General features: G+C 47.7%; 1 protein-coding gene across 4 annotated transcripts in view; it reads right to left on the reverse strand.

The window, feature by feature from the left end:
• The window catches only part of SCHIP1 (schwannomin interacting protein 1), a 131,080-nt gene that overhangs the window by 82,203 nt on the left and 29,417 nt on the right, over positions 1-19,460 (reverse strand). Inside the window, exon 1 of one of the 4 annotated variants that reach the window (XM_040705585.2) lies at positions 15,469-16,573. The exons of the other annotated variants lie outside the window; for them this stretch is intronic. Within the exon in view, the coding sequence (XP_040561519.1) occupies positions 15,469-15,510 (42 nt within the window). The 5' untranslated portion in view covers positions 15,511-16,573. Of the gene's footprint in view, positions 1-15,468; positions 16,574-19,460 lie in introns of those variants that run through there. 4 annotated transcript variants of the gene reach the window in all.

Below are 19,460 nucleotides of genomic sequence, written 5' to 3' on the forward strand. Positions count from 1 at the left end.
GAGCACACTGGTATGGCAGCAAGGCAGCCAGGAGCTGAGGCACAGAGCGTAGGGCAACAGCAGCCATCAGGCAATGAATTCCAGCAGCTTAACGCTCATGTTTCTGGATACCAGTGAGATATTTTGCTCATTTCCTACGTTCCTGAGAATCAAAGTTACGCTCATGGAACTGCTGCAGTTGAGGAGCTGCTGGGGCTTCAGAGGCTGGAAGCCAAGGCTGGGCTGTCGGTAGCTCCTTTGGTCCTTCCACCCAGTGAGGCAGAGGTGGAAAAGCTTTATTAGAGCAGTGAGTATCCCGTTCTGCTGAAGATAAACTGTGCTGCACCATTTCTCAGCTTTACTCATCATTGTTGGAAGTTCCCATGGGCTGTGATTGCCTCACATGCCACAGGACACTTCACACACTTTAATACATAAATCAGCAATGTTTTCATTTTCTTCATGTAACCTCCCTTCTTCTCTGTTTGTGTCCTACAGACACACTACCTAATTGTTTCTCTTCCCTATATTTTAAACCATGATGCTCTCCCCTCATCGTCATTAAATCAAGATAGGACTTGGTAGGAAACTAAGTGTGAAAGCAGCATAGAGACCCAACTGCTGGAAGCCCTGAACTGAGCTGGTGCCCAACCATTCTGCCACCATCCCGGCTGCACAGGACAGCTGATACAGTAAGTCCTCTCCTGAGCACGGTGTAAGGGCAGGAGGGAAACACAGCAGTGCTGTGACAGCCCCCAGGGGACAGGAGCACTCACAGAACGACTCATTGAGCTCTTCTTCATTTCCTGTGATATCAGTAAATCGTTGGGTTTTGTCCTTCCTTCACTTCTGCCCTCGGGAAGGGTAACATACTGCACCATGGCTGCAGAGCTACAGCAGCTCTGCAGACCTCACCCAAGGATGAACCTCACTACGAAGCCAAGTGAGATTCCTTCAGAAAGCCTCTTCTTTCTGTTGTCATTGTGGCCAAGGCTTCCAACAGCACCACTTCTGCCTCAGAATACACACACTGCTAGCTTCTGCCAACAGAACAAACTGGAGAGAAAGAAGCCTCTTGACATCCTGGCTTCCCTGCAGCTGAAGTGCTTCTGAAACTCCAGCCAGTCTGAGCACGGAGTAAAAAGGTCTGGAACAGCGTGAATGCCACAGGACAGCAGGCATCTTAGAGGCAAGCAAAAACATGTAAGTACATATAGATATTTTGTACACATACATTGTCCGCTGTTCTCTACCCTTCCTACAGTGAAAACCCCACACAGAGCTGGAGCTGTCAAGACAGCATCCTGCAGGAAATGGGCTTTTCAAGGCAAGTTTCCATTTGGAATGAAAAGCAACAATGCTGAGGTGCTGGGGTACCACATCCTGCCTCACAGTCGGAGCCATCAGCCTCTCCTGCAGGCCCTGGCTGCCATCGGACAGCCCTTCTTTCGGTGTCTTTACAAATGAAGGACACCAATCTGCACTCATTGGAAGAAACCCACACCATTCGGCCACCCCGTCACCCTCTCAGGTCTTCATTGCAAGCTACAGTTGGGTCCAGCTTAATTTTGAGAGAAATATGATGAGATTGCAACCAAGCCAGGGTGGATTTGAGCACGTCAGGAAGGGGAAAGCCAGAGGAAAATGTGACATGACAGATCCATCTTCCATGGTCCCAGTGGAGGTTTTGTTCCCCCAGAAAAAGTAAGTGGCTCTTTTTATAGCTCATGTGCCTATTACTTCTAATGACAACAACAGATGACTGTTTTAAAACTGCAAAGAAAAATATTAATCCAATTTTCAGCTTTTCAGCATGTGGTTCTGTCTACTAATTTCCACAAAAGAGAAGGCGGATGAACTACTTCAGGAATCAGGAGGTTACCGCACCAAAAACACACTTCTGTTCCCATCACACTGCACTGTGGCAGCACCCACTACACAGTCCCCATATCACCAACTTCACAGTGAGTGCCTTTGCTTGGAGAAAGCACTGATGGGCTTAGTGACTGGATATTAAGAAACCCCAGAAGAGTGGCGAGGCAGTGGTACAGGCTGCCCAGGGAGCTGCAGGAGTCACTGTGCCTGGAGGTGTTTGAGAGCTGTGCAGACGTGGCACTGAGGGGCAGTGGGCACGGTGGGGTGGGCTGCGGTTGGAGCTGGGGATCTTAGAGGTCTTTTCCAGCCTTCGTGGTTCTGTGACTCAGTGAGTGCCAGGAAGCTTCGTCCTGCAGCACTGCACACGTGGGGATGTACCTCCCTGGTCAGGGCAGGCAGTGAGGACATCAGCGAGGCAGAAGCATCAGCCACCTGTGAGCCACCATGGGTGATCCTGCACGCACAGCCACCACTCTCCGCTCCTATTTTTGGGCTACTGAAACACTGTCACTGACATGGTTCCCCTCCTGCGAGCTGCGCCAGGCAGAGGCACCAGCACAGTCAGTTGGCAGCCACATGGCGTCCCTGACTGACCCAAAGGAGAGCAGCTGCAGCCACAGACTTGAGGTCCATGGAAGATCATTTGCTCTCACAGGAGCACCATTTCCTCCATGATGATGGACTGCAGATGGAGCAGTTTGATTAGGGTCTTAATCTTTATGTGTATTGTAATTTCCACCACGCACTCTCCTGTTTGTCTTCAACATGAGAGATAGCTTTTCCAAGCTGATAATAATGAAACTACTCACTCATTCTGATGCTTATAACTATGCAAACACACCAAGAAACCAGCAATCCACTTATTAATTTGCCAGCTGAGCTGTGCTCGCTGCAGACTGCAGGCACAAGTCATGTCGAGGCTCCAGCCCTGCCCTACCTTCCTTCCCATTCCCAGCATCTCTTGATTACAGAATACAGCATTTTCTGCTGCTCAGCCATAAAGATCCCCACAGCTTCAGAAAGACAGCAGCAGCCCTCCAAGGGCAAATCCCTCCAGCAGGACAGCACCCACATCAACCACACAATGCCCTCCAGGCCTTACACCCCAAAAGACCCAATCTCAGCACTCTTAAGAAGTATATCTACATCATTTCCATTTGAAGGGTGGGCATAAATATGCTAAGAGGTGAATTAAATCAGGAAGATTAGCAGAAGGGCTGCCAAGGCTGACATGAACCCCATAGGTCCTTCTCGAATCCCAACGCTGATGGCATTTTAGGGTTATGTTGGCTCAACTTCTCACAAAATGGATCCGTTTGATTCAGCAGGGGTTGCTCTTCTCCCTTGTAACCAGCTTGCTATACACAAACCAGATAGCAAACTCATGAAGGTAGGGACCCTGTGTTGATTACACAGACAGAGCTGTATGAGGCCTCACGTCTGTGAGCACCTTGCTAAGGGACTCTTATAAGCTCCTTTGGAAAGAGATGTTTTATGTCCCCACATTTCACCCCACTGTGACAAGAACATCTGCACGGTAACTTCAGAAGGGCTCACAGCAGAACTTCCTCTAACTTTTGTAGCACTACTGGGGACCACTATAAAATGGCAACAAGATAATTAGACAAGTAATAAAGATGCTCCCCTGGCAATCTCGCAGGTGAAATAACCCAATCTCCTCCATCCTGCCTTCCCAGTTAATCACTTGATAAGAGTCATTAACACGATTGTTCAGTCTACTGTAGTCCCCTTATAAAGTGCATATAATTTACAATCCCATTAAAGAGACGGGCACAGGTACAGCTCAGAGGCAAATTACAGAACGGTTCAGTTGTGTTTTTAGCACATGGGCTATAGCTAAATTAATCTTGAGAATCAATCAATCAATCAGTCAATCGCTGAGCAGGTTTCAGAGCAAGTACACCCACCAAACCAATCTGACTTCCTATATAAAAATTAAATACAATCACAAAGGGTGGGATATACTCTGGTCAACAGCAGAGACCTTTTCTTCTGTGAACAGCAATCTGAAACAAGTACAAGAGGGTGGAAGGTATGCAAAGTTATTTCATCTATAAAGCTAGGATTTAGCTCATATCTTACACTAAATTTCTGCTATTATTGAGCACTCAAATTCTTCCTGTTATGGTGCTGGAGGATGCTCAGTATTTGGTATTTCAAAATAATGGACAAGGCGAAGGCAGTGGGCCTTGAAACAAATGTAATGAAGCAAAGGTTTGCCTTTTTCTGCATTTATGCTTCTTACTACCAGTTTCTAACCTCCGAGATGTAAAAGCAACAACATCCCCTTCAGCAGAGTGCTTCAATCCAGGAAAGTGACCACGAGATGGTTACAAAGCAGCAGCAGAATGCTCTGGCCTTTCCCTGGGGCTTCTCTAAAAGCGATGTGGGGTAGGTACTTGTGGCCGTGGTACTTGAGGTACACCCTGAATACACACACACTGCGCAATGCCTCCCACCACAGAGCTTCAGGCAGCTCAGATATGAGTTTTTCCACACAAAAACACTTGGATTCTATCACTTTTCAACGCAATCTTGGCATTTGAGCATGTTGGAGGTTAGAAAAGTGGGCTTCCAGAGTTGAAATTATCAAACTTCCCAATGTAGAAGGCTCTCATTCTCGTGCAGCCACCCCCTCCCCACCCCTCAGCAGCACTTCACTTCCCCAAGCACCCTCCACCCATCCTGTTTGTCTTTCCCAATGGGATGATCAAACTGCCAGGGCTTCCCACGGCCGTCTCACAGTGCTTCCAGGAGGGAGCCCAAGGTGCTCAGGGGATGCCATGCAGCTGAAATTCTGATTGACAGCAACAGGCTCCACAGGGAGCAGCTCACACAAACTCCTTACAGAAGATGAGCTTGAAGTCGTTTCCAAAAGTTCACCCACTCAGAGCCCATTTAAAATAAGCACTCCTCCAGCTGTTGGATTTGAGCTCTGTTTTGAGGTTGGGGATGAGCCTGATGGATACCCAAGGACAGAAGTCCCCAAGCCCTGCAGTCAGAGCTTGGCTACAGTCTCTCTCCCTCCTGAGAGGTGTGGGAGGCTCTGCATGCATCTGACAACAACCACATGCAGGTGCTGCACCGCCAACCAGGAGAGAACCAAAACCCCACTCCCAGGCTTTGCATTACTGGCAATGTAGCAGAGTGGAAAGGAGGAGGACGTACGGCAGGAGCTGCTGGGCTCAGGGGGTGCTCTTCTCTGAGCTCCCAAGGAGTTAAATCTAATTTCACGTATACAGCAGATATCTAAGATGATGTTTTAATTGAAGGCAGTTGCTTAGCAACCGCATCCCGTGTGCTGCAGCGATGCTTTTCACCTGGAGCAGATAAACATCAGGGTGGCACTTTACGGATCTGATGAGCGGCAACGAAAAGAGCTGCCTACAAAAAGTTACGCCTCTAACCCGATACCCATCAGCAGGGAGAGCCCAACGAAACTCCTCTGCGGGTCAGCAGAGCTCCCTTCTGCTCCCAGCCAGCCTCAGCTGCTGCTCACCACTGGGGCTTATCAGGGGTTGACAGCATCGGCTGCACTTTCTTACTTGGAAGATTTTATCGCAGTTGAACACATAATGACACAATCCGGCAGCGCTCGCAATCACGCACAGATGTTTTTTCCTGAACAGGACTGCGATTCTTTGAACGACGGCCAAAAAAAGCACATTTTCCAGAACGCAGAGAAAAAGATTTCCTCCTAACTTCTGTAATTGGGCATTACTGCTTGCAGAGCTGCCCTACGCTGGCCTGCAGAAGCTGTTTAAGAGCTGCCTATCGGTGCTGCTGCTGCGTTTCCTACAAAAGCTAAGTTCTTGAATTGCTCACTTCCAACATCTCTGCGTTATAACACTATAATGCAAACATTTTACCCCCGTTTTATGTTAACATTCTATCCTGCTTCAGCTGTGTTTGGTGCTGCCTTGTTTTTGACCAGAATATTGCTAGCAAAATATTCAGACATTGAAACTCCCAGTTTTAGCAGAACAGGTAGAAGGAAATCTTCCACCCAAGATGCAGCCTGGAATAAGAAAGGTAGAGCTCTGTGCAGTCTCCTACAACAGACAGCTACACCCCAAATCTGCCCTTCTAATTACAGAGAACAATGACCATTTCAGGATATCTGTTAGCCCCAGAAGGCACTCCCTCCCATCCGTGCCACCCCCAGACTTCATGAGGGTAGGAGAGTGAAACCACTGCAGCCCTGCGTGGGAGGCTGGAGGGGTGCCGGGACCTCTTGGTGGGATCCATGGCCATGTCTGCATCAGCAAGGAGGGAACGGAATGGGAGCAGACCTGCACAGCCAAAGCCACAGCCCCATAAGCAGTCTGGGCTGTCGATAACCCCATCACCCCACATGCAAACAGCCATCGGCGGCTGTCAGTGCACCTTCAGCCACAACAAACAGTGGGCCTGGAGGCGATGGTTGGGCTAGATGATCTTAGAGGTTTTTCCCAACCTTAGCAATGCTATGAAATACAGTCTGCACAGGATGAAGTATTCCAAATCCAAGTACATTAAAACAGGGCAATCGGGAAATTGGCTTCAAAAGACACCCTCCGGATTCAAACCAAAATGCTTACATAGGAGACACCGGTGTCAGCCTCAAGTCCTGTGTAGGTCTGGGCCATGGAGATGCAGAAGATTTGTGAAGTCAACACGCAGCATTTGGAGCAAAAGTAATAAATACCTTTTGCTTGGTGATAGCACTCCAAAGCCAAAGCAGAACGATGGCGTTATTTCCAAGGTTTATTAGCTCTTCAGTTATCACGTCCCCTTGCATCCTTGGCTCCCCCTCCCACCAGCTGCCTTCTTTGCCGTGTGAAACCCTCAGCATTAACCACAATACAGGTTCTTAATGTTTCATGCGTGGCCGATAGAATCCCGCAGCATCCAGCAGAGCCCTTTGTATAAAGGGCACCCTATAAAAAACTTAAATGCAAACAGAAAAGCAGCATGTGAAACCGTACGATAGAAGCCGGTTGCCTTCGGTCTCTGGAAGCAGAAAGCCACAGTTTGTATGAATAATTCAAAAACAGCCTCAGACAAATGATCCCGGGTCTATAAGGAAATAGCAAAACCTCTGGAGTCTGCAGCTCTTTTTATTACAGCCTGGTTCATGCTGAACGCTGTCTTCTCTGGGGTTATTTTTCACTCTTTTTCTTTTTTGTATAAACGAACAGTCAGATAGGATGCTCAGATAACACACACAGCAGACCCCAGAGAAATGGGTTCATTTTATGCTCCCTTCTGACTTGTAAATTATTCATCGACGTGGAGCACGCAATTGGGTAAAAACTAAAAATTGGCAAATTAGTTTTCATTTGTTTATGTTAATTATTTAGCGTTCTTCCTTTTTATTAGGAAAAAAAACACAGAGTGAGATTAGACTTGTTCTGATGGTCTGCTGGCTCCCTAGACAACACACAAATTAGCATTGCTATGGCTACTCTCATGTAATGACTACAGAGATAGGATTCTACTGCCCAGACCTGTTGCTGAGACATTGTGGCATATGCTGGGTCTCTGAATTGCAGATAACCTTTGGGTATTTCTCAGCAGTGCTTTGGAAAATGGGCAGTTGGGTCTTTATGAACAGGTGAAGCCAAGGACCATTTCCACAACCAGTCCAAGCTCAGCATACCTCTTTGCAGCCCAGCCTGCAGGACTTCCACCTTCACGTGAAGACTCAGTCATTCCCCTTCAAAGCCAGGCCCCGAAGGAGGAGGATCTCCTCCATTACAACACCTCTTGTTGGATTTAACTACAGACGGAAGAACATAAGCACTGAGTGCCACCACATCACACGCAACGAGAACCCATTGGCTGAACTGCTGTGGGTTTCTCAGCCATGCACACAAATGCTATTCACATATTCACAAACACTGCCCACGATGACTTCCAAATCTTTGTTTTTTTTTCCTTGAAGGCATCCCACCAAGGCCCAGGAATCAACCAGCTCAACCAGTCCTCTTCCCAAACATTCATAGGTCTTTGCAAGGTAGTGTCTCCCAGGGAGCTAAGATGAGAACAGAGAAATAAAGTCCCAAAACCCAACGCACAACAGAGTTACGTCAAAAGGAATTTTCCAGCATTTAATCTGAACGTGACATATAAGGACGTTGACTAAAAACACTTTTGAGGTCTTTAATTTCATTATTTCTAGGAATTCTGACATCCGTACAAGCTGCATGTTAATCCAGTTACTACGGATTGATCCTCAAAGCAAACAACACTGCTGCTGCTTTTCAGAAGGAACGCAGCACATTCCTCCCTCCAGCTGTGCTAATTAGGTTGGGTTTGGAGAAATAAAGAGCAGTAAGCACTACCTGCTTTCAATCACCCATTTCAGCAGCAATGCTAGCACCTGTTCCAGGTCCTTAATCCTGGTGGGATGAGGGAAGGCACTGCTGCAGAGGGGCTGTGATTTACACTGACTTCACAGTGACATCTCCCCTCCCTGCAGCACTGCTGCATTTTCCCCTGGGAGCACTGAGCCGTACAGGTCCTTGCCAGCACCACAAATCTCTGCTCCCACTGTGACCGTATGATCAGCTCCCACCTAAGCTTGTTTGTCCATGGCTTGGAGGCTTTCAAACTCATCACAGAAGGTTCTTCCTCCAGGATAAGTATCAACATACACGCTCTTGGAGGAAAGATGCTGTTTCTGTTATTTCAGTGCTGTTCCCTTAACACCACATGGTCTAAGATGCATGCATCAGTACAACCCACAGCCCTGCAACTCTTGAACCCCTCAGCAAACACTAAAGGACAGGCACGCGCATCAAGCAGTCAGGGCACTTTGGCTGCAAGCTGAAGAAAAACACAGAATCATTAAGGTTGGAAAAGACTGCTAAGATCACCGAGTCCAGCCCAACTCAACCCCACCATGCCCAAAACCACATCCCCCAAAGAGCCCACAGACATCCTTCTGGCTGGGAATGCAGCCCTTCTCCCTCTGCTTGGAAACTAATGGAATTAATCAAGGTCCAAAATGCTTTTAATGGAAAAAAAGGGTTGCTCATACACGGCAAGAACAAACCCAAGAACATTTACAAGCAGCATACTGTAAAGGTGGTAAGAGAATACTGGAAAAACAATTCATCCTCCCCCCTCATCTTTAATGAGGAAGGAGAACTTCCATCTAACTAGAAATATACTTACACAAATTAAGTTTTGTGTTAATTTAGACTTGGCCACCAGGAAGCAGATGCATTCAGAAGACAGAGGTAATTTATGAACCCCAGCAGCCTTCATTGCAAAGTGAAAATGTAGCTTCAAGCACTGTGTTGGTGGCACAAGTCTGGACTTGTGTAAATGCAACAGCTTAAAGAAAATTAATGAGGAAAAAATGTTTTCATACACAAGATTCCATACACAGGTAAATTACAGATAGGAGTTCACCTTTAAGGAGATCAGTCATCAAGGTCTGTTCTCTAATACTATGGAAAAGGGAGGATTCCCCAACCTACTCTCTTTCTGTATTTCCAATCAGTTATTTGAAAGTAACATTTCTATTAATTGCAATAACGATTTACCCATTATAAGAGTCACTGGGGCAATGCTAGCAGAAGCCCTTCCCTTTTCTTAGCTGGCATAACTGGTGCTGTCAAAGAGCAAGAGATAAATAATTAGTACCCAGATTCTGTAGAAGTTATTTACATATTTGGGCCCCAAACTGAAATTATAATAACCAACACTAATTCCCCCAATGAATTCACAGTTTCTCGTAACTCTAGAAACTGGGTTGTCATGGTGAATATTTATAAGGTTGATAAATCAGAACAACCTTATGGGATGCGTTCCCATTCAGATGCCTATGATGCACAATAGGATTTTTATTTCTCCCACCAAGTGGTCTGCAACGAAGGTTTCCATTGCCCAACAGCTCCTGCACAGCTCCACATCCTCTACATGCCCACAAAACCAACTTGCCATGGTTTAAGCTGGATGGCTGCTCGTGAACTTGGGCAACCTCGGCCACAAGAGTTTGGTTGACTTTCTTCACCTTCTGCATATTCGTGAGACAGCATCACTGCACCAAAGGGCATCATACAAGTAGAGATCCCCAGCAAAAGTGTACAGCTCTGAGCATCAGCTCCGTGGGTCCAAATGGGAACATTAATTGTTTATCATTTGGATTACCACAGCTGTCTTACCTATGCTTCCTTGTGACTAAATCTTAGTGCGCAGCAAACTGACACCATGCACATCATTAACAATTCTATTCTTTGTTTTTACAGCTATAATTGTTGACAGGAAAAACCCGTTTTTCGAATGCTTTGTTGAGTGATTTCATTTAAATTAACACCTTCGAGTAAGCCCTAAGTGTCTCACCTCTAAAAATCAGAACCTCACTCCCTGCCCAGGGTGTTCTGAGCTATAGAATTGGCCACCTCCATTTTTAATGTCAGAATTGTGACTAGCACACATAAAGTATCCTCGGTTGAAAGCCGTTCTCTATTAATTTAGAGGGAGATGAATGTATTCACAATGGGATTGTATTTGCTGCCTTCCTCCAAAGTGCTTCCACCTCTGCTCTGTCCCAGCGGGATTCACGAACACCACTGCATACACCAACACCATGACATCATTCTTTATTATTTTCTTATTAATTACTGCTACTGTCTTTGCTCCTACCAACCCGAGTCAACATCTCACAGAGCTCTCCATTCCAACGCTAATGCATTATCACTCATCATCTCATATGCTCACCTTACTGCCAATCATCCTCCATGTCAAGCACTGATTTTCCCCAATGCATGCACCAATTTAAGTTCTCCATAGGGCACTTCCTGCAGACACAACACCACCAGGTTCTGACTGGCTCACCTGCTCACCCATAACCAACCACATCCAGTAACCCAAACAACGCAGCTCCCTGGGACAGCTTTGGCACCTGTCATTTCTGAAAGCGATGGAAAGATGGAAGAAGCTCAGGCAGCGCAGGTAGTGCACCGACAGCTGCTGTGGCAGAAAATAAACCTTCCCATCGTATTTTTCAGAAGCATCACCCAATTATTCCTCACTGTATCTTCCAATGCTGACACTTCAAAGTGATAATTAGGTGCACTTATTGACCTAAACTCAAAATAAATGCCCATTTCTCAGGACAGACTTGCAGAGAAATTAGATTCTAATAAGATGCATGCATTTTTATGAAAGTGGTTCAAAGGAAAAAGGAATATTGAGCTTGTCACCTTGCATCATTTAATGCACTGGTACGTCCTAATGGCAGGGTTACAACTGGATAATCATGCTTATTTTAATTCAAAATCCAAAGGGAGAAAAGACCTTGGGAATGGTTTTAAGCTGAGATAGGGGAGGTTTAGGTTGGATAATAGGAAGAAGTCTTTCCCCCAGAGGGTGGTGACGCACTGAACAGGTTGCCCAAGGAGGCTGTGGGTGCCCCATCCCTGCAGGCATTCAAGGCCAGGCTGGATGTGGCTCTGGGCAGCCTGGGCTGCTGGTTGGCGACCCTGCACGTAGCAGGGGGTTGAATGGGGAGATGATCACTGTGGTCCTTTCCAACCCAGGCCATTCTATGATTCTAATGATCTCTTGCTTCATTATTCATCATTCACCGACCTCAGCAGAGGTACCTATTCCACTCAGCGTTACATACAAGCAATGTTCTAGGAATAACAGACACATAGACTCCACACACCAGGGAAAAGTACTGCTTAACCATGCAAAATCTAAACACTACTCCATTCTGCCTCAAGCCTGGTTAAAAAACAACCTCCAGAACCTCACAACTCCATCTTTAAAAAGAGTGAAGTTCATTTTGCTCAGGAAAATGGCAAGGTGTGCAGGCAGAAGATGAAGGCTTTGCAAAGCAAACAGAAAGGAAAGCTCCACTGGAGATCCCGGTGTCATAACTCAAGATTCAAGACCAGATGGGAAAACACAGCCTGTCACTGCCCTAGATCTGTATTGATCTGGTTGATCAACTATCATGATGAAGTCTTATCGCTGCTATCACATCATGCTGGAGGATTATTTTTCCCTCCCCAGAGGTGGACAGAGCCAGACAGAGACATCCTGCTGTTGCCTTTCAGCTTTGGGATTTTACGGCCAAGCCCAACAGGGGCAAGGGGTGCTGTGGATCAATGGGACCTGAGAAAACCCCGGTACAGCTTGTTTGATGTCATGCTATCATGGTATTAGCAGGAGGCAGATTCCCCTATGGGAGCAGATCCCTAAGATGTGGTTATATCCATTAAGAGTTCACTCCAATCTCTAATTGTTTGTTTGTTTTCAAGTAATAAGAAAACGTGTACTGAGGTTTAATGGACAGTGGAAATAAGATTACCTCCAGAGCAATTATATTCTGGATTTTGCAGGCTCTGAAGAATAACAGTGAGGATAAGCGCACCACCAATGCTGGAGGCATAGTAACATTGATCTTCTTACCAAAAGACCCCCAACCCTGCTCCTCAACATGGAAAAGCTCCAGCCAGCTTCACCTGAGCTGATCCAGAGGTTGCTTAACACCTCATATGTTTCTGCAGGGCTCCATTCTCAGAAAGAGCTCTTTCTCATACACAGCTGGGAGCATCAATGCTTCTTGCCCAAGGGGTGGGTGCTCCATCCCTGCAGACACCCACAGTCAGGGCCGGGCAGGTCCTTCTCATACTTTGTTTCCCTCAGGATTCCTTGAAAGGCAGATGGAGCAGGGCAGGAAATGAAGACCCCATCTCCCATACATTATAAAATCAGATAAAATTAAAAAAAAAAAAGGAGAGAAGAAGGAAAGGAGGGAAATAAAATGAAATTGCAGTGTAATATAAAAGAACTTCACATATTAAGCAGCCTTGGGGAAGATAAGAACAGCCTGTTCATTTTAACATTGAAGTTTATCGCCATTTCAAGGAAGGGAATTTGCACCTAAGCCATAGATTCCACTAAGGCCCAAAGGCAAAGAGCTGTTCTGAGACTAAATGTGCCCTGCTGGAGCCGTGGTGGGCAGCCAGCTGCCCCCCAGCCCTCCCCAGACCACAGCAGTGCTCCTAGGGATGCTCTCCCAGCAGCCTCCAAGCAACAGCCAAAGACAAAAACCATGTCCCAGTTTAACACATTCTTGTAAATACTTTGCATTTCTTTCACTGAGTGATGAGCATCAGCAGAAAGACACCTGAGCATCATTAGCAGATCAGGCAGGCAGGACACGTCGTCTCCATTCCCACTAATGAGCCTATTAATTTGTACTCTAAAAGCGGCTTCGCTGGTCAATGAGAAGAAGAGAGACTGAAGTCTTTGATACAGCACTCACAGCCAGACAGTCCAGGGGACATTCATAAGGGTTTGCTTTGAGACATCCTATGCAGCTGGGACTTCCATTTCATCCTGCTGTGAAAGATGCCATACAGCTGCAGCTTGCATGCTGTGATAACGGTCATTTGAGTTTTTCAATGGCTTAAAAAAAAATAAGGAAAGAAAAATATGACAGAAATATCACCTCACCTCTCTTCACTCACTGAAAACCCCCCAGGGACAGCATCATACTTGGCTGTATTAAAAAATAATAGCACTGTCTTGCTCCTGAGCCACCCCCTCCTCCAAACTAAACAAAAACACTGCAATAATTCCTGCAGGTGAAAGAAAAGCCAAGTACTTGCTGACGTGGAAATCCATTTCCTCCCCGTCTGGTGTCACTACACTGGTCTTCCCAGGTAGTAGCCTCTACTTTGGGTTCCCAATGGTACAACAGAATGACTGAACGCGTGGCACACAGAGCACAGCAAGGAACGTCGTGTTTGAATGCCCCCATCTGAATGGGGCAAGGACAAAACCCTCCATTCACCAGAAGTTTGACATTTCCTGCCATCAAAAAGCATGGCAGACCCCTTCAGTTCACACGTGAAAGGACCTGCCTGATGATGCACCTTCTTTTCGAGGTGCTTTTGCAGTGCCCCCGATTTTTAAAGGTAGCTCATTACAAAGACCTTCCTCAGCCAAGCCTACAAGTGTAACATCCAACTTCCATCAGGTTTAATGCTACAGGAACATCAGAAATACCGCTATCATAGCACAGAACTGCTGCCAAGCAACAGCAAGGTCACAGAAGTGAACTTTATTGACTCAAAAGTCTGCAGGAAAGGTCAAACGGTCACAAGGAGTCACATCCCTGCAGATTCAGACCGTGTGTGTCTATGCATGATGGGCTGAGGGTGGAAGCTATAGTAGAATGTTATATAAATGTTAAGTTGAAGATGCTGCCTTAATGGTATGGTTATCTCTCTGGAAACTGCAGTATTAACAGGATATATCTGTCAAAATCGGGAGATTCAGGCTTGGAAAAAAAAAAAGCAAATGTTGGCACTGGGTGTTCATCTCCCCCATTTATCATGGACTGTTGAAAGCAGTAAAGGTCAGATCGCTACTTCTGCAGAAAACTCCTTACAAGTGGATAAACTTTGGTGATGGGAGAGAAAGGTCAGATCAATAATGCCATGTAATCTCTCGGAGCCTGCCAACGCTCATCATCTGAAAGGCTGCAAAGCTCATTTTGTCGCTGGGGCAGTTGGGTTTGTCCCACAGGGACTGGCTGAGCCAGGAAACCCAGCCCTTCCATCACCCCACGGAGCTCCCTGCTGGGGAAGGAGATGTGTGCCAGGGGAATCTTAAACACCTAGCTCTCGCTGGGTAAAGCATTGCAGGCTACCACAAGTCAGAAGCCCTGAGCCTAGGACTTAAAAAGAGATATATCTTGGAGGTCAGGGCTTTCTCTGGGTCTTACAGCACCTGCTTGCTGGGTAGTCCATGGGTAGAGGTAGAGGGAGTCCAAAGGCACTATGACCACAATGCCCCACAGCCCCAACCCAAAGGCACTACAACCACAGTGCCTTACTGCCCAGACCAAGCAACTTCTGCCAAGATCCCAGCCAGGGCCCTCTAGGCACCTCATCCTGCTCCCCCTCAAAGCCTCTCACATGGAGCCCAAAGGCCAACCCACCCCTCTGCTCTCCTATACGGTCAATAGGAATTGCTGTGCTCCTTGGCTCTGAGCACACCACCCAAGCTGCTCTCTGCACCAAAGAGGTGCCACAACTGAGATGAAGTATTCTTCCAATGCTGCATGGCAATGAAACTGCACATTAAGAGTGAAACACTGAAAGGAAGCCCAGGTGCCATCAGTCACAGTTCCCATCCAAATTGCTACAGATTCATGGCGATTTATGGCAGAATACATGGAGCAACACGTATATTTGAATAGCACATCCACAGCAATGTTGGGTGCTTAGAGGAAAACAAAGGGATTTTTCAGGGAGGTTTTCTTGCCTACTTGAGAAACCCAAAGCTTCCAACAAAAAGAAGTTTCACTCTCAGACTGCAGGACAACACGAACCATCACTCATTACAACACTGCATGATATGGAGGAAGACTTGTGTTTCTGCAGAAGGACTGACCACTGGGAAATAGCCACCAGAAGAGTGCTGTTAGAAGCACAGAGAACTCAATTACCACTAAATTTAGCACAGAGGCAGTAAAAGCTATTGAGAAAGTAAGTGGATTTCTATTTAAATCTTATGCTTTCCCTTTCTAATTTCACCATACAGAGAAGGAGCACAATACATTTAATCAATACTCACTGCATCCAGGGCAGAGCCATCCCTTTCCTTGCCATCACACATTAGGTTGTCACACACTTCCAAAACCCAGCTTTGGGCAGCAGGGCTTTGTGGGACACCCCGCAGTGACAGCCCTGTCTCCAGCACAGATGGAGGAGCTTCCTTCTGGGCCCGATCCTTCCCACTCGTAGAATGAGCTTTTTGACTCTAATCCCATTGGCTCCTTCTATTTAAATATCCCAAGGTTTGAAATTGTACTCATGACTCCAGCAAAGCGATTTAAGAGCATCGCCTGGCTCGAATCCAGGCACTGACCCAGCTAGAAGAACAGGCTGCTGCTTCTTACATCAAAGCATCAAGTCACCCATTCATAGCAGGTTTCTATAATGGATTTTGAAGGACACAAAGCAGCACTGATTGCTCAGTCTCGTCTGCTATTTGACACAGCACGCACAAATCCCCCCATCCCTTCCAGCACGGGAGAACACAGCCCTGGCAGAGAGGTACCAAGCCTTAGTTTGCAAGGGCTGCAATCTTGTCTGCATCACTGAAGTTGTTGGATGACATTTCTTAACAGCAACGGTGGGGGAGGAGGCGAGCAGAGCCCACATTGCACACAGCACCACCAACATGAAGAGCAGTCCTGGGATGGGGTCCACCAGGAAGCACCGTGCCATAAGGACACCAGGCAGGACAGCGAGTCACTGCCAGCAGGGCACACTGCTGCTGCTCTTACCAGAGGATCGGAGAAGGTGAACTGGGTAATCAGAGCCTGAATTATTCCCCAGGCTCCCTCAAAGAAGGAAAAAAAAAAAAAAGACTAACCTTGCTGCTGCTCCATTAGCTTGGCAACGTACGGCCTAATCCTCAAAGAAGGGAGCGTATGCTGCAAAGAGCAAACCTGACAAAGCTCCAAGCTGCAACACCCTCCTCCTCCTCCAGCTCTGAAGCCCTGGATGCAGGCAGTGTTACTGCTGGAAACGCATGCTGTCCTCCCATGTCCGGCCACAGCCATCAGCGCTGCCTTCACCCCAACACTGCTGACCCATTTCATTAAAAAGCACCTTAATAACCAGCAAGAGAACGAGGGAAAGCGCCCAGCACTGCTTCCAGGGATGAGAACAGTAAGCAAAAAATAGCACTGCGAAGCACTTATCCCTTCATCTCACCAATAATTAGAAATACATGAGACCGCGCTATGCTTTTTACATAGGCGGCGGTAACAGCTCAGGGAATACAATTCAGCGGCAACAGTTTATCACGGTAAAGTCAGCTCCGTGGGGCTACAGCGAGCCGAGTCTAAATGGGAACCATTTGTTTCCCTTCTGCATTGCAGCAGAAGCCCGAGGACCTTTTATGGGAGCGTTGCTGACAGTCTCCAACTGTTATTTTGTTAAATTAAACACTGTGCCGACCCAGCTTGCAGGCGAGCAGCCGGACGGGCCCCCCCAGGTCCCTGCAATGGTGCACACAGCGCTCTGTCGTAACAGATAATAACATTTGACAAAGCAGTCTGTAATTACTGCTCTGCTTTACGGAATATTACTAATACGTGTACTGCGCCGCTCTTGTAATGAATGACACGTCGCTGAGCCTGCTGCTGCTTTACGTGGGGGACACACAGCCGTGGCTGGAACACAGACTGGGGGTGCCGTACAGCCGAGAGCTTGGCCTTTTGTGCCCGTGTGAAGAACAAAGCTCCTCCCTCACCAGCCATGCTCTGCACAGGTGTTGTGCTGGGAGCCCTCGGGAGCAGAAGAAAAGGCAATACCTGCTCACAGGCATCGATAGGATGAGAGGACGGCCTTAAGTTGTGCCAGGGGAGGGTCGGCTCGGGTACTGGGAAGCATTTCTTCTCCATAAGAGCAGTGATGCAGCGGCACAGCTGCCCAGGGGGTGCTGGGGTCACCAACCCTGGGGGTGTGCAGAAGCACAGGGATGTGGGCAGGGGGTGTGGTGGGCTGGGGATCTCAGAGCTCTTTCCCAACTGTATTGGTTCTGCGACTCTGTAAGGGGATGACTTGCCTAAAACACACTACAGATGTCATTAGGTAAAGCAGCTCCACGTGTGCTCCTGCAGCTCACAGGAGCACTCCCTTTGGCTGAGAACCTGCACACGCCTGCTCTGACCCTTCAGACACCACGGTAGCCAATGTGCTAGAGAGCAGTACATGCTGCAGCCTTCTACCCCGTAACTCCTGGCAGGAAACAATCATGGCAGCAGAACACAGCCCCAGCCTTTGCCTCTCCCCAGAAACGTTGGGCTCCAGCTGCACAGCCCCTCCCTTACACCACCAGGTAGCCCTCCTGCTCCTTCTCTGCATACCAACCAGCGTGCAGCTGGCCCTGATCACAAGGAAGGCTTCAAACCACAAAGCAGGCTCAAACAATTGTTTCAGTCCCACTGAATTTAACAGGATATTACAGAAGAACAGCTTCACCGCTGGACTGCAGCAGGCAAATACATTTCCCTGATGCAGGTGGGTTTTATTCCACCAAACCCTCTGCCTTCCCAGCCACACTCCGTCCCTCGCATTGCCCCACCAGATTTCTGTACGCATAACTTTTTCCAGATGGCAGATTCAGCTCAGACAGCAATTTACATAATTTAGATCTGCTTACTGGCATAAATGACATCCCAGCACCCCCCGGTTTCCTCCCAGCCCCCATTCCCACACACGGAGGTCTCGGTGGTGCCCGAGCTCAGTGAGTGCACGGGGCAGCTCTGTGGGTGGAGGAGCTGAGGCACAGATACCTGCACAGGCAGAACTCACGGCTGAAAGCATTCCAGTCTGAAGCGTGCTCCATCAGCAGGCTCTGCTGGACAGCTGCTCAGGTGCAAGGAGGCGAAGGAGGGAGGCTGGTTACACTGCTGGGTTTTCTCACAAGCCAAAATACCAATCAGACCGTGCTCCAACCAGGCTGAAAGGAATACACCGAAGCTGTGGCCAACTTCTTACCTGCTACACCTACTCAGGGAGTAATTAAGGCTATTCAAATAACATGGAGTTAACTCTTGCTCTCAGTCATTACTTTTCTTTCCGACCTTTCCTCCACGCTCATCACAATACCATCACAGCATTCTGTTACCCATTGGAAGGAATGGAAGCGATCTCCTTTTCTCAGAATGAATCAAGGTGCAGAAAGAGCACAGCAAAGCTCTCCCTCTGTTCACAGAACGCAGCCTGGGGTGCAGAGGGAGCACTGGGGAATGCTTGGGTGTTCCTATGGGTTTCACAGCTGAGTGCACTGCGTGTGCCGAGGCCCCATGGTCATGAAGGGGCAGCCAGAAACCTGAGGACCACCCCAGGATTTCCAAACCACGCAACCCCACACAAATGCTGTCACTGAGACAAGATCCCCAGCAGCACTCAGCTCCATCAGGTGGGGTATTGCTCCTCCTCCACCTGCAGTCCCCCATCTGGGCTGCATGCTTCCCAGCAGCTGCAACAAGTGAAGCAGAGCTGTGCCAGCCACAACCTGCAGCACGGCACAGCCCTGCTCTGTCTGCAGGACCCGCTCACAGCCCGCCTCCCACCAGCAGGAGCCAGACAGGTCAGGGCAGTCTCCTCTTTAGAATTCAGAGCTGCACACTGAGCAGAAAAACCCGTGTCTGCACGGCCAGTTTGGGTGAAATCACCCAGAACAGCAGCTTACTGCCAAACACGAAGTTATTCACCTTCCCCTGAGCTCCGGTTTATACAGAACATAAGTTTCTGTCCCCAAACATCCCCAATAGCAACCGAAACGTGAAAGCACTCAAAACAGAAATGTGCTGGCAAACACGAGATGCAAATGCATTCCTCTTCCAAAGAGCCACACTGTGCAGAACAGAAGTCTGAATCCCAAAATAACACCCAGCACCAACCAAAACACACGCACTGCCCCACATCTTGTCTTGCTTCCCTCAATTTAGCAGCACAATGAAGCAATCGCCATCGTTAACATATGCACTGCATTAAGGGCAGCCAAGATTTAACATTCCTTTGTTAATTTGGCAGAGGGGAAAGACA

This window comes from Gallus gallus, chromosome 9 (genome assembly GCF_016699485.2).
Source record: "Gallus gallus isolate bGalGal1 chromosome 9, bGalGal1.mat.broiler.GRCg7b, whole genome shotgun sequence".
NCBI classification, from domain to species: Eukaryota; Metazoa; Chordata; class Aves; order Galliformes; family Phasianidae; genus Gallus; species Gallus gallus.